The sequence below is a fragment of the Battus philenor genome, unplaced genomic scaffold, assembly GCF_028537555.1.
Source record: "Battus philenor isolate CCGP_79_NKW_IND1 unplaced genomic scaffold, ilBatPhil1.0.hap1 SCAF_27, whole genome shotgun sequence".
Taxonomy (NCBI): domain Eukaryota; kingdom Metazoa; phylum Arthropoda; class Insecta; order Lepidoptera; family Papilionidae; genus Battus; species Battus philenor.
Window position 1 is genome coordinate 6,614,106 of NW_027181690.1, and position 13,647 is coordinate 6,627,752.

General features: G+C 36.2%; 1 protein-coding gene across 1 annotated transcript; it reads right to left on the bottom strand.

Moving 5' to 3' along the window:
- Positions 1 to 6,723: 6,723 nt before the first annotated feature.
- Positions 6,724 to 12,196, bottom strand: Dpit47 (DNA polymerase interacting tpr containing protein of 47kD). The gene is made up of 3 exons (XM_068768949.1): positions 12,018 to 12,196; positions 9,475 to 9,665; positions 6,724 to 8,107 (listed from the first exon to the last, which is right to left on the bottom strand). The coding sequence occupies exons 1-3, from the start codon at positions 12,159 to 12,161 to the stop codon at positions 7,303 to 7,305; spliced, it is 1,140 nt and encodes a 379-aa protein (XP_068625050.1). The 5' UTR covers positions 12,162 to 12,196; the 3' UTR covers positions 6,724 to 7,302.
- Between the last annotated feature and the right edge of the window lie 1,451 nt (positions 12,197 to 13,647).

A 13,647-nucleotide genomic window follows, 5' to 3' on the forward strand; every position in this document is an offset into this window, starting at 1 on the left:
AGAAAACATTTAAAACGTACGATGAACTCAAGACGGCTATAGGAAAAGAATTTCCGGAAACTATAAATGCAAAAGAAATTCACGAAATCATGAGCAAACGTAAGAAGCAAAAAGACGAAAATTGCTATGATTATATGTTGGAAATGAAGGCATTAGGCAGACGAGGAAAGTTAGCGGATTATATCGCAATACAATACATAATAGAAGGCATCACAGATCACGAAAGTAATAAAATTTTGTTATACGGCGTAAGTACTTATACTGAATTAAAAGAGAAGCTTAAATTGTATGAAAAATACAAGGAGAATTTACACCGAAGATCCAGTGTAAGTTGTAGTAGTGCTAATGACCGTGATAAGACCCAGAACAGGCGGCCTGTGCGTTGTTTTAACTGTGGAAAAATGAACCATAAATCCGATGCGTGCCCTCATCGAAACCAAGGTCTAAAATGTTTTCGTTGTAACGAGTTTGGGCACAAAGGTATGCAGTGCAACAGGCAACAGCAAACGCAAAATGGCGCTAGCGGGTCAGGTGCAACAAACGCTCATTCTAGAAAACAGTTCTACGTGACGTCACAGGAAATGAATGAGTATGGCGGAAACGATTTAAGCAACAATGGTGACCGTAAACGACAACCAATGAGCGGCAACGAGCAGACATTGTTTAGTGACGTCATGACAGCTGTCAACTCGAATGTAAACAACAACGTTACGAGGAATAAATCTGTTAAAATTGTTAATATTTGCGGCAGAAATATAAACTGTTTAGTTGATAGTGGTAGCGATTTAAACTTAATTTCTTCAAAACTATATTTTGATCTGGGAATAACGACGTATCAGCGTGAAAATGTGACTTTAACTGGACTTGGTGAAAAGCGCGTAAGTTCGTGCGGAAGGTTTTTTACTATTATTGAACTAGATGGACAACGTTTTGAAACTGTGTTTCACATTGTGCCTAACGACGTTATGCCATACGATTTACTTTTAGGTCAAGATTTTTTATCTAATGCAGTGATAATCATCAATAAGGGATCAGTACTAGTAATGTCACCAGATAGTAATTCATGGTTAAATAAAATTTGTGCGATTAGCGAGATAGGGCAACCTAATTGTTTGGTTACAGATCCGCGGATGAAAAAAGAAGTTGAGCATTTGGTGAGTAGTTATGTTCCGACCAAGATGAAAGAAGCTCCAATCGAAATGAAAATCATATTAACCGATGATATCCCTGTGGCGCAGCATCCGAGAAGATTGTCATTGATGGAGGAAAAAGAAGTTGACAAACAAGTTAGCGAGTGGTTAGATAATGGAATAATACGACCTAGTTTCTCTGAATACTGTAGCCCACTTGTTCTTGTAAAGAAAAAGGATGGTGGTGTAAGGATTTGTGTAGACTACCGAAAAATCAACAGTAAGATGGTGAAAGATGAATTTCCACTTTCTGTAATAGATGACCACATCGATAAGCTAGCTAAGGCCAAAGTTTTCTCAAAGCTTGACCTGAAGAATGCATTTTTCCACCTAAAAGTAGATGAGCAGTCTATTAAGTATACTTCTTTTGTCACTCATGCAGGACAATATGAATTTTTAAGGGCTCCATTTGGGTTATCGATTTGTCCCAAATATTTTACAAGATATATTAATATAATTTTCCGAGACTTGGTTGCCAAAGGACATTTATTAATATTTATTGACGATCTATTAATATTATCGGAAAATTACGAGGAAGGGTTACAAAGATTAAAAGAAGTTCTTAACAGTTCTTAACTAGTGAATATGGGCTTGAAATTAACTGGAAAAAATGTGAGTTGTTGACAACATGTGTGGACTACCTGGGGCACACTATTGAAGACGGGACAGTGAGACCTACGTCTGATAAAGTTGACGCAGTCATGAATTTCCCCGAGCCTAAAACATTAAAACAACTGCATTCCTTCGTTGGTTTAACCTCATATTTCAGGAAGTACATTCAAGACTATGCCGCAATAGCATCACCTCTGACGAATCTACTGAGAAAAAATGAAACATTCCAATTCACCGACATAGAGAGAGAAGCTTTTTGCATCCTGAAGCAAAGATTATGTCAGCAACCTGTACTAAAGATTTATCATCCGGATTTACCAACAGAACTACACACAGATGCATCTAAATATGCACACTCGGCTATACTCATGCAAAGGAGTTCAGATGACGGACAGTTACATCCTGTTTATTATTCTAGTAGAAAGACAACAGAGAGTGAAAAGAAATACACAAGTTATGAACTGGAAGCACTAGCAGTCATTGAAGGTGTGAAAAAATTTAGAAAATACTTATTTGGTATACCTTTTAAGATAGTGACTGACTGTGCAGCCTTTCAAATGACTTTGCGTAAGAAGGACTTGGTGACACGAGTGGCACGATGGGTTTTATTACTCCAAGAATACAACTACACGGTAGAGCATAGATCTGGCTCCCAAATGAGACACGTTGACGCATTAAGTCGAAACCCACCATATGTAGGGATAATTACAAGGCAGATGCACGAACAGATTAAAATAGCACAAGAAAATGATGAAGGACTAAAATCTATCATGGACATTCTTAAACTGGAGTCATATTCAGATTATTTCGTAGAAAATGGTTTACTCTACAAAACTTCACAAAGACTACTTGTAATACCTAAGAATATGGAAACAGAGATATTAAGAAGAGTACATGGAATTGGACATTTTAGTAAAAGAAAGATGACAGATTTGATTAATGAAGACTATTATATTAAAGACTTGCCCAAGAAAATTGAAGACTACATTGTGACATGTATCCCCTGTATACTGGCTACCAGGAAGGAAGGTAAGCAGGAAGGGTTTTTGAATCCTATAGAAAAAGAAGATGTACCTCTACATACAATTCATATTGATCATGTTGGACCTATGACGGAAACTAAGAAGATGTATAACTATTTATTGACTATTGTGGATGCCTTCACAAAATTTGTCTGGATTTTTCCTACAAAGAGTACAACAAGCAAAGAGGCAATAGACAAATTAAAAATCCATCAGCAGCATTTTGGCAACCCTAATAGGATTATAAGTGACCGTGGTACAGCTTTCACAGGCCAGGAATTTGAACAATACTGTGAAGAAGAGGGGATTGAGCACATCAAGATTACAACAGGCGTACCAAGGGGAAACGGCCAAGTCGAGCGAATCCATAGAACCATTATATCAGTCCTCACAAAGTTGTGCATTGAGCAACCAGACCTGTGGTATCGGCATGTGAATAGAGTGCAGCGTTACTTAAACAGCACCTTCCAGAGAAGTATAGGATGCACTCCGTACGAGATGATTATTGGAAGTAGAATGAAAATCAAATAAGATATAAAGCTTCGCGAACTTCTTTTACAAGAAGGAAGAGATATTTTTATGGAAAATAGAGAAGAAAAGAGACAAAAGGCAAAGGAACATTTTTCAAATTCAAGAAGAGAACAGGAGAAACTTTAATAAGAAGAGAAAGAAGAGTATAATTTATAAGAAGGGTGATTTAGTAGCCATCAAGAGAACACAATTCGGAACAGCTATGAAATTAAAACCAAAGTTTCTGGGGCCATATCGTGTATCAAGAGTTATATGCAAAGACAGATACGATGTTGAAAAGGTAAATACTACCGATGAAGGACCAAATAAAACTCTTTCTGTTGCAGATTTTATGAAAAGGTGGCCAATTACCTAATTGTAACCTCATTGATGGTTATCATTTATTTTCATTTATTTTGTAGAAGTTGTATAATTTAAGATTAGTTTTTTACACTTTAGCAGATGTATACTGTAACTTGTTAAATTTATTTTTGTAATAGTATAAGAGAAAGACGTTTGACTGAGGACAGTCAATGAGTCAGGATGACCGAGTGTGGGAACGGAACGTAAGAATAAAGGAAGTGAGCGGTTGATTGATGAATGAATGAACAGTAGTAATGGATTATGGTTTTCTCGAGTAAGATGGCGGTCGGACGGTTGATGTCAACTATGTAAGACGTGAAAAAATTAAAGTGTTTAAAAATTATCTAAAAACATCTATTATTCGCCTACGTTATTCACTCCCACATAAATAAGAAAAAACTAAAAATTGTGAACTTAATTGTAATACTAAAAAGAATGCGCCGAACGAAAAGAGGTGATGTACTCGTATGTAAAGATTGTGAATAAAAGAGTAAACAATAAAATATAAAGAATGAAAGAAGATATAATAAAAGGTTGTCAAATATCTCCCTTCCGCCTTTTTGTCTTTTGAATTTCGCGGCTATGTACAAAGCGCTACAGAGCTCGTATCTGGCAATACTATACATAATTTGAAAGGTCTTGACATAACCTACAAAACGACGCTATGCATGATTAGTTTGGATATTGCGTTCAACAGTTATAGACGTGTAAACATGGAGTTCACTAACGCCGAAATTCGCGCTATTTTAAAGTTTTCCTTCGTTAAAGGCAAATCCGGAAACGTTCCGTGAGATTAATGGTGTTTTGGGGGATGGTACTCTATCATTTCGAACCGCGGAGGAATGGTTTCGACGATTCAGAGCCGGCGAAAACGACACCATGGATAAGCCAGCCGGCGGAAGACCTGTATAGACGACAAATACCGATCAAATCATGGACTACATCGAGTTAGACCGGCATGTGGCATCTCGTGACATCGCCCAGGAGATGGGAGTTAGTCACCAAACCATTTTAAACCATCTGCAGAAGGCTGGATACAAAAAAAAGCTTGATGTTTGGGTGCCGCATGATTTGACGCAAAAAAAACCTTCTGGACCGAATCAACGCCTGCGATATGCTGCTGAAACGGAACGAACTCGACCCATTCTTAAAGCGGATAGTGACTGGCGACGAAAAATGGATCACATACGACAATATCAAGCGAAAACGGTCGTGGTCGAAGGCCGGTGAATCGTCCCAAACAGTGGCCAAGCCGGGATTGACGGCCAGGAAGGTTTTGCTGTGTGTTTGGTGGGATTGGAAGGAAATCATCCACTATGAGCTGCTCCCATATGGCCAGACGCTTAATTCTACCATCTACTTCGAACAACTGGACCGCTTGAAGCAGGCGATCGACCAGAAGCGTCCAGAATTGGCCAACAGGAAGGGTGTAGTGTTCCACCAGGACAACGCCAGACCACACACTTCGTTGATGACTCGTCAGAAGCTACGGGAGCTCGGATGGGAGGTTTTATCACATCCACCATATAGCCCGGACATAGCGCCAAGTGATTACCACCTGTTCCTGTCCATGGCGAACGCCCTCGGTGGTGTAAAGTTGAACTCAAAAGAGGTTTGTGAAAAGTGACTGTCCGAGTTCTTCGCAAATAAGGAGGGGGGCTTCTACGAGGGAGGTATTATGAAGTTGCCGTCTAGATGGAAACAGATTATCGAACAAAACGGTGCATATTTGAACTAAATCCGATCACTGTAACACTTTTTATAAAGCATTGAATAAAGAGCAAAAAAGAAGGGAGATATTTGACAACCTGTTAAAAGAACTAGTGAAGGATGACAGAAGAGAACATTAATAAAAAGTTTTACTGAATAATATTTTGAAACAAAAGTCCCAATCATAGATTTAAGATAGAGGAACGAGAGGTCGCCAAAAAGGAGTCATAAAAGAATAATACCATTATTGCCTAACCGTATTAGATAGGTTTACGAGATAACCTGAATTCGTGTCCATCGAAGATATAACCGCGGAGGCTGTAGCCAGGACACTCATCAGTAGATAAATATCTAGATTCGATGATCCCACGCTCACAGCCACATACCGCGGAAGACAATTAGAACCTATCTCTGGCTAGTTTTCAGCATCGGCGTACTACAGCGTACCATCTTGCTTATACTGGGCTAGTAGAAAGATTCCACCGACCACTAAAAGCAGCCATCGTGTGACACTCACACGACGGAACTGAGTCGCTACGCTTAGTGCTTCTTGGAATGAGAAGTGCATTTAAAGAACATCTCTAAGCATCTTCAAACTTATTTGTGTATGGAGAGACGCACAGACTGCCCGGAGAACTGTTCTAAAATCGAAATTTCCAAATTTTTACCGTCCGTGAGGCTGTTGTTGGGATCGTGGGGTAGTTATATGTAAATCAACTATGCACATCTATACAAAGAACTTGACGTATTAGTGTTCGCAAAACTTATTAGGTAGTAATCAAACTGACCACTCACGGCTCACGGTTTGTATGTTTCCGTATATTAAAATCCCAAGAGAGTGATAGCCGGCACAGTTCGCAGCTGTAGATAAGAACAAAGGACAATGCCGCGAAAAAAATATTGACGGTAGGTAGTACGTAACAATTAAGTGTAGTCGCGACTTAATAGAAACACAGCAGCGCGCGCCGGATCACGTCGGCAGCAGACACAATCACGTCGTGTTCACCAATGTGGTGGTGAAATGAAATAAACGGATGCAATTGAGAAAATCCTATTTTATTGTAAACACAACCACTATACAAAGGTAAGCGCGTCGCAGCGAGAGTTTATCACGGCGGGCTTGCGTGTACGTTGATGTGCGGCCGGACTAAGATTGAGTGAGACGCGCGCGCCGATCGACCAGGGATCCGGGCCGCTGGCTTACGTCACATCGTTTATGCGCTAGGGCGTACATGTTACGGCCGCGGACAGGACAGTCGGACGTAGTGGGACTGTCCGCCATACTGTCTTTGGGGAAAGTAGGCAACCCCACATATTTCACCTAAATATATATAATACTAAAATAAAATTTACTTAAATATGAAATATGTATTGCCCTACATAATCACAAAAACATTAATTCGACACAAAAACGTGTCGACTGCAGCACCTACCTGTGTCGACGCCAGTGGAGAAGTGCCCTCAAATTCGCAATATTTGACTCCGCCGGCGCAGCCCGCAGAATAATTTCCCACAGGATCGGCAGTTCGCTACCTAACTTTCCACAAAACGCGTGCGACTTTTAAAGTGTGAAGTTTTGCTTTAGCGAGGCGATTTATTATATCAAAATACCCGAATTGAAAATGCTTTAACCAAATATATCAGGCCCATTAACGCCAGAATTTTTCGCGGCGTGCATTTCTCATTTACTTCTTAGTTTTAAAGGAAAATTTTAAATTTTTCGAACTTTTTCAAAACAAAAGAAAAATAGCTTGAAACAACTTGGACTTATTTCTTCTTTTAAATGTAACTTTTTAATGTCATCAAAACCAGCCAAAGAGATTTTAAAAAGATATAAAGGCTTCACTATGCATCATATAAAAGCTTAATCATAAAACAAAATAATCATTCAGATTTTATAAATAACTTTCCAAAAATCTTCTCTCAATAACACTACCTCTTGGCAATATATAAAAAGCTGGAGTTCCAGCCTTCAGTTCAAAGTACTTCGTCACCAACAACTCTCCTAATTGTTTCGAAGGATCCACCACATGCGGCATTTTATCATAACCTTCAAAATAAACATTAACTGTGGTACATTTATACGCATCTCTTTTATCCCATGGCGCAGGGAATAGTTGTTCCAATTGGTTCAACAATGGAACGTTTTCTGGGCAATCTTTAACAAAATCGGTCATCTGATACTCAGGATACAATAATAAAACAGGCCACTTTAGTATTCCGTCTTCTATATGTACCATTGAATCTGGTAAACTGGGTTCCAACTTAGACAGATCTATATCATCTGCATCTTCACAATTAGATATTCTAATCCCACGTTCCAGTATTGTCTTAATGATTGCATCTCTTTCTTCTTCCTTTTTACTGATTATTCTTTTACTTTTCCTCTCATCCCGTTCTTGCAGTACCTTTTTCTTTTTTGCCATGTTGAGAAGTTCCACTACATCACTGTCTTTCGAATTAACTTCTAACAATTTCTGACAATGTTGTATGCAAGTGTCATATTTAGCCACTTCATATGCTGATTTAGCCGCTCTGAGTCTTGCTTTGACATGGTCAGGATTAAATGATAATGCTTTTTCACTATCAAACAGAGCTGATCTAAAATTCTTTAAATGCCAATGTGATGCGGAGCGATTATTATATAAACTCGCATTAACTTCAGCGTTATCACACTTTACCCTTATTCCTTCTGTGTATCTAAAAAAAAATAAGCATTGTAAACATTAAAAAGTACAAATGATCAGACATGTACAAAAGATACGATAGCAAAGAGTTTTTAAATAATACCCTGGTGAATATACAAGAAAGATATAGTACCGGGCATTTGAATTGGCACATCGGAAAAATTCTACGTCGACAATACTCTTTAATAAACTTTAACGACGTATGTATACAACAAGCTGTCAAAGCATTGTACAATATAGACAATACAATACTAAACCGATCTCCTCCGATCTTTGCCGTGCCAAGTACTGGTTACTGCCTTAGGTTCACACTTGTAATTGTAATCTTGTCCTGTATCTTGTATTTTAGGTAATAATGCCATTTTGTAACCTTTTTTTTAAAATAAATCAAGAATGTGAGATATCGTCGGCTCCACCGAATAATCCCGTATTGCTATGCGTATGCTATTGCGGACTTATTCTATTTCTGTGAAATTCGGCATCTTTAAGTAGAATTACACCTTATGTTTTTTTTTCGGGATTTTTCTAATGTGAAATGTAAGAAACGAAATTGTCGTAAATAAAATTATAAGAGCAAGTACAATATTATTCGCATAAAAAAGGTTCAATAAGTATCCAGTATTGGGTATCACTGGCTACTTTTGTACTTTTTTATGAATATATTATACCTTAACGTCTTTTTACCATAATCTTTTTTAAAGAATCGATAATAAACTGAATCAACGTGACTCGAAAAAAGCCGTAAAAAACTAGCGGTGAAATAGTTGGCAGAAATGTAGAAATGAATAATATCGTATTGCAAACTTACTGATGACGGTCAATATCAAATTTCGCTCCAAAAAACATCGTAAAGGACATTACTCCATTACAAAAAGCTTAAAAATTAATTTCAGTAAAATCTATCTTCCGTAATAAAGCAGATATTTTCCAAAATATATAAACAGAAATAAAATACATAGATGCAAATAATTAGTTTCATTTGGTACATAAATTGCCCTTTAGGTTGAATATAATGAATGTTATTAAAGAAATTCCGTTTATTGTTTCTCCGTAAAATTTTATTTACGTGATTACGAGTTTATTCGGTGGAGGCGACGATATGATTTATAGCAGGACTTGACAACCCATGACTCCAGGTCACATAGATGACAGTTGTCTTTCTATATTTAGCATGGTTACAGGCCATTTCACTTTTACATTATATACATAAGGTATTCGTATATATATAAATGTATATATGTATACAGGCATTTTGAACAATTCATCGGATTTCTAAGCACATTTATTACAAGATGATAACAAAATTTTTACTAATCTAAATAGACTCTTAAATAATATAACAGTTTTATTCAAATTTAAAATTGATAAAAAGGTACATACCCTAAAATTGCTAAGCGATAATTCTTATGTTTAAAATTAAAATTACCATCTTCTTTGTAATTATTTGCCAGTTCCAATGGGGTATTCTCATCAGGGTCATATTTAAGTTTTGCCAAACCTTCCGCTAATGGTGACATTCCATCTGCATCCGGATTATTCTTCATAAAAAATGGATGCTTATCCATTTCCTCCTGTGCAATCAATAATTTTAATGTACAAACTGACAAGAATAAAAAACTTTGGGAGAAACTTACATCAATTTTTTTAATAAATAACAATGTCAACATATGCAAAATAAAACTGATCGTACTTGACTTGTACCATGTATCATCATCCTCATTTCAGTCCAAAGACATTCACTGCTGGTCACGAAGATTTCTAATAAGTCTTGGTGAAATTCACCTGTATGACCTGAACATATTTTTGGTATTTTTTTATTAGTTGGGCGCAACCGAAAAATCATTGTATTAGAAAACAATGCATAAATATGGAGCCTTTGTGAAACCCTCATGACACACAAGGGCCACTGACTAACGACGAGAACTTTATTATCAATGTGGTAACATCGAAAACCATTTATGTTGAGTGGGTTCAGTTTCTTAGCAAATATATAACTGTATATTAGCATACAACATGATCTCGGAAAGAATTTCAATATTCAAGATTAATGCCCAACTTCATGCTATTAAGTTTCACCAAATTCATTTGCCTACTCTTGACGCGTCCAAAAAAGTCAAAAAATCATTTTCACAGCACACTATACCAGCATGCCTGGAGATGGCTATTAAAGAAATCAGTCTAAGGGGAATAAATAGTCAATTTGAGTTGGGTAACTGCGACGACCAGAGACAATTACTTAGGAAATTTTGTGCAGAAAATATTCTTTTCATGAATACATGGTTTCAACAACTCCTGAGGTTACTGTACATGCAGTTTTCTTCAAACGTAAAATACAAAAAACAAATCAATTAAAACTATAATAACAGCAAACCATTGAAAATTGTCAATAACGAGTTAAGGCACCAGGAGCAGATTACGGCTACGACCACCAACTGCTTATGGAATGTATTAGGATTTATTTAAAGACCAGTATAAAAAAATGGCCAATCAAATCTTGCCGACTAACCCAGGTATCAATTATAGCTTTTAAACTGAGTATTGAAACTCATCTCATTCAAAGCAAAGGATAGGCAATTTTAAATATGGTGTTTGCACTGAATGTTAAGAATCCAGCGGACAGCGCTTTACACTAATGAATTAGTGTCCTTAAATAGCTCCGCATAAAGACCTGATTATCTACTATCTGCTTGCATAGAATACTTAATTGATGCATTCATGCAATTTCAAAAATATGTCACACCACCATGCATGGCTCCATAAATTATTATCAAAAAAATAGCCATATACCAGCCTGGAAACAGCCGGTAGCAGATATTTATGTGTTTGGCCACAAAGCTGTCTTAAGGTAGTAATAAAGAAAAAATATGAACAAAACATATGTGACATTTGTACAATACAAATCTTAATATTAATTAGTTATGATAAATAATTAGAACACCCATGTGTAAGGTAAGGTCTGTTGTCCCCTTCAATATCTGTTGATTAACATAAGGTGAAGGTTTTTCCTGCCTGTCATAAGAGCCGATTAAAAGGGCATCAAGTTCCATATTTAAAAAGTCAACTATTAATGAACATTAACTAGGAGCACAGAAAGTCTAGAGGCTTAGTTGTAGCCAATGAGAAAGTATAAGGGATAGAGGATGGTCACCTATGGGTTGGACTGACACAGTTACTAAAGTATGCAACACCACCATACACAGCTCCATAAACCTATATGAAATAAAAAAAACTTAGAACAAAGTGGTAACAGAGATTGATATTATTGGCCATAATCCTTAGTTTTGAGGAAACTACTAAGGCATTTTAATTAACATTATATTATGGTTTCAATTATTGCACAGGTTTTTTTTTTTTCATGCTGAAGGTACATTCTGTTCTACAAACTTTACATTTTGATTCAAACTATTGTTATGGAGGACATATTTTATATAATTTGGAAATGACCTTTTTAAGCAAATTAATGGGACAGGTGATTATAGCTGACAAACAATTGCAAAGAAATTAATTTTCAGGTTTACGTAAGGTTTAATACTTTTTTTAAATGTGCAAGTAAAATATTTTTTGGATATAAAAAAGAAATGAAAATATTACGTCACACAGTCTCGGTTTCTAACAGCAATATTTTTGTTCATGTTATGGTTCATAAATTTTTACGTTAATAACCTCCATAACACTTTTTATCCACAAGTAAAATAGAATTCTATTTAATAATAATCCAAGTCGCATGGTAAAAAAATAATATCCAAATAAGTGCTAACGCAATAGCGTCAATATAACATGAAAGCTTTTGCGATCCAATAGTATTACTGGCCACAATACATTTTACAACTAATTTATTTTTTTCATAGAACTTTCTCACGAGACCGTTACAAGCTACTAGGGGTAGTAGTTTCTGTTGTTAAAATATCCAATAAAATGCAAACCTCCCATCGTTCTTCTGGCCATCCTTCTGTATATCTTTTCCTTTCTAAACTATTTATAAAGTCGTCCAGTTCACGATCTAATTTCTGACATAGTTCAAGTCGCTCTGTATCAGTCATTACATTTGTTTTCGTGTTTTCAGTCATTTTGAAATTACATACGCTTATGAACAAATATTATTGACAAGAGAAAACGTGGATTTGACGTAATGCATATTTTTTTCTTTTCAAAGAAAAATAAAGCAAAGGTCACACATTCATAAATCCATTTCTTAGAATTTTTTTTAAATTTGTATTCGATAAAAGAATCGGACATTCACTTGTGTTATGGAATAAAATATATTTAGGTCAAAACATATTTAATAGAATTGAACAAAAAGAATTACACACGCACACATATACAGTGAATTAATATAAAATCCCTGCTTGCCATTTCTTTATATATTCACATTTCCGACATTCTCGTTTCGCAAAATATTCAGGGTATTGTGCCTTTTCTAACGGGTGCCAATAGTCAAGAACCCAATCCGGTGGCTCAACTATTCGGGCAAAAGCTACTCCTCCCGCACGGCCCATCGTTTTTGAAACTGTAAATACAAAATGTCTCTTGACATAAGTGATGCTTCAAGCAGTAATTAGTAACATACATTATCTGTCAAAGGATAAAGATAAGATATGAATGCCCCTTTTTTCTACGCTTCAGCTCTTAGCAGTTCTTCATACGTGATAAGAAAATAAGCGAAGCCCAAGCTTGCTAGCACATATATGTTTTAAAGTCTTTGTTAGTTGTGGATTTTCCGCTCAATGCTCTGTCACACACTCGCTGCTCGCATTTCCAAATTATGTAGACACTAATTTACAAAGTCACCTACTTTTAAAATTATGTTATTATGTTTCGGTTGAATTAGTCTAAAATAATATTAGTAAGTCTAAAGTAATATTAGATTCGTTCATTTGTACAAATGCTTAGAGAGATACTAACAATATGCTTAGAGTGAATTTAAATCGACATAACTACGTGAAATCGAAAAGTGATAACTGTTTCCAGAAATTTAGTATTATTTGTTACTTTTTCTTAATGTAACCAAAAACAACTTACATTTTCCATGAAATATGGGATCTTTACACAAAAAGGATTCATGTTCCCCCATCCACAGGAGACGACGTTGTTCTTTAGGATCAGTAATACATTTATTATCATCGAATCGTTTTCTTAAAAGTACTTGATGGTAACGTACCACAATTCTGAAACAACCCGTGAAGAAAAAAATAAATAATATAGTATAGTTGCACAACATTGGCAATGTAGGAGCAAAAATACATCATAAGCGGCGCATCGAAAAGGGAAATTCCACAGAAATATAATTCTATATTTATATCGGTATTATGGGAACAACATTATGTTGTCATCATCAACAGCGCATCGAAAAAGGGGAATTCCACAGAAATAAAATTGTTCATTTATGTCGGTTAAAAACGGGCGAGGCTCGAATGAAAATAATATAGTTCACAGACTCTTCCGCTCCGTGAACTCATGTCAGAAAGTATAGCAGTATTAACATTTTCGAAACAGTACAGTACAGAATGAACATACACAATTCTACTTTGGACTTCGTGTTGTTGCGACCTACCT

Coding starts and splice junctions, on each gene's coding strand:
- Dpit47 (XM_068768949.1), bottom strand. CDS start 12,161: ATGACTGAAAACACGAAAACAAATGTAATGACTGATACAGAGCGACTT. Junction 9,666..12,017: donor GGCCAGAAGAACGATGGGAG/GTTTGCATTTTA, acceptor TTGATTGCACAG/GAGGAAATGGATAAGCATCC. Junction 8,108..9,474: donor TATCGCTTAGCAATTTTAGG/GTATGTACCTTT, acceptor ATTTTTTTTTAG/ATACACAGAAGGAATAAGGG.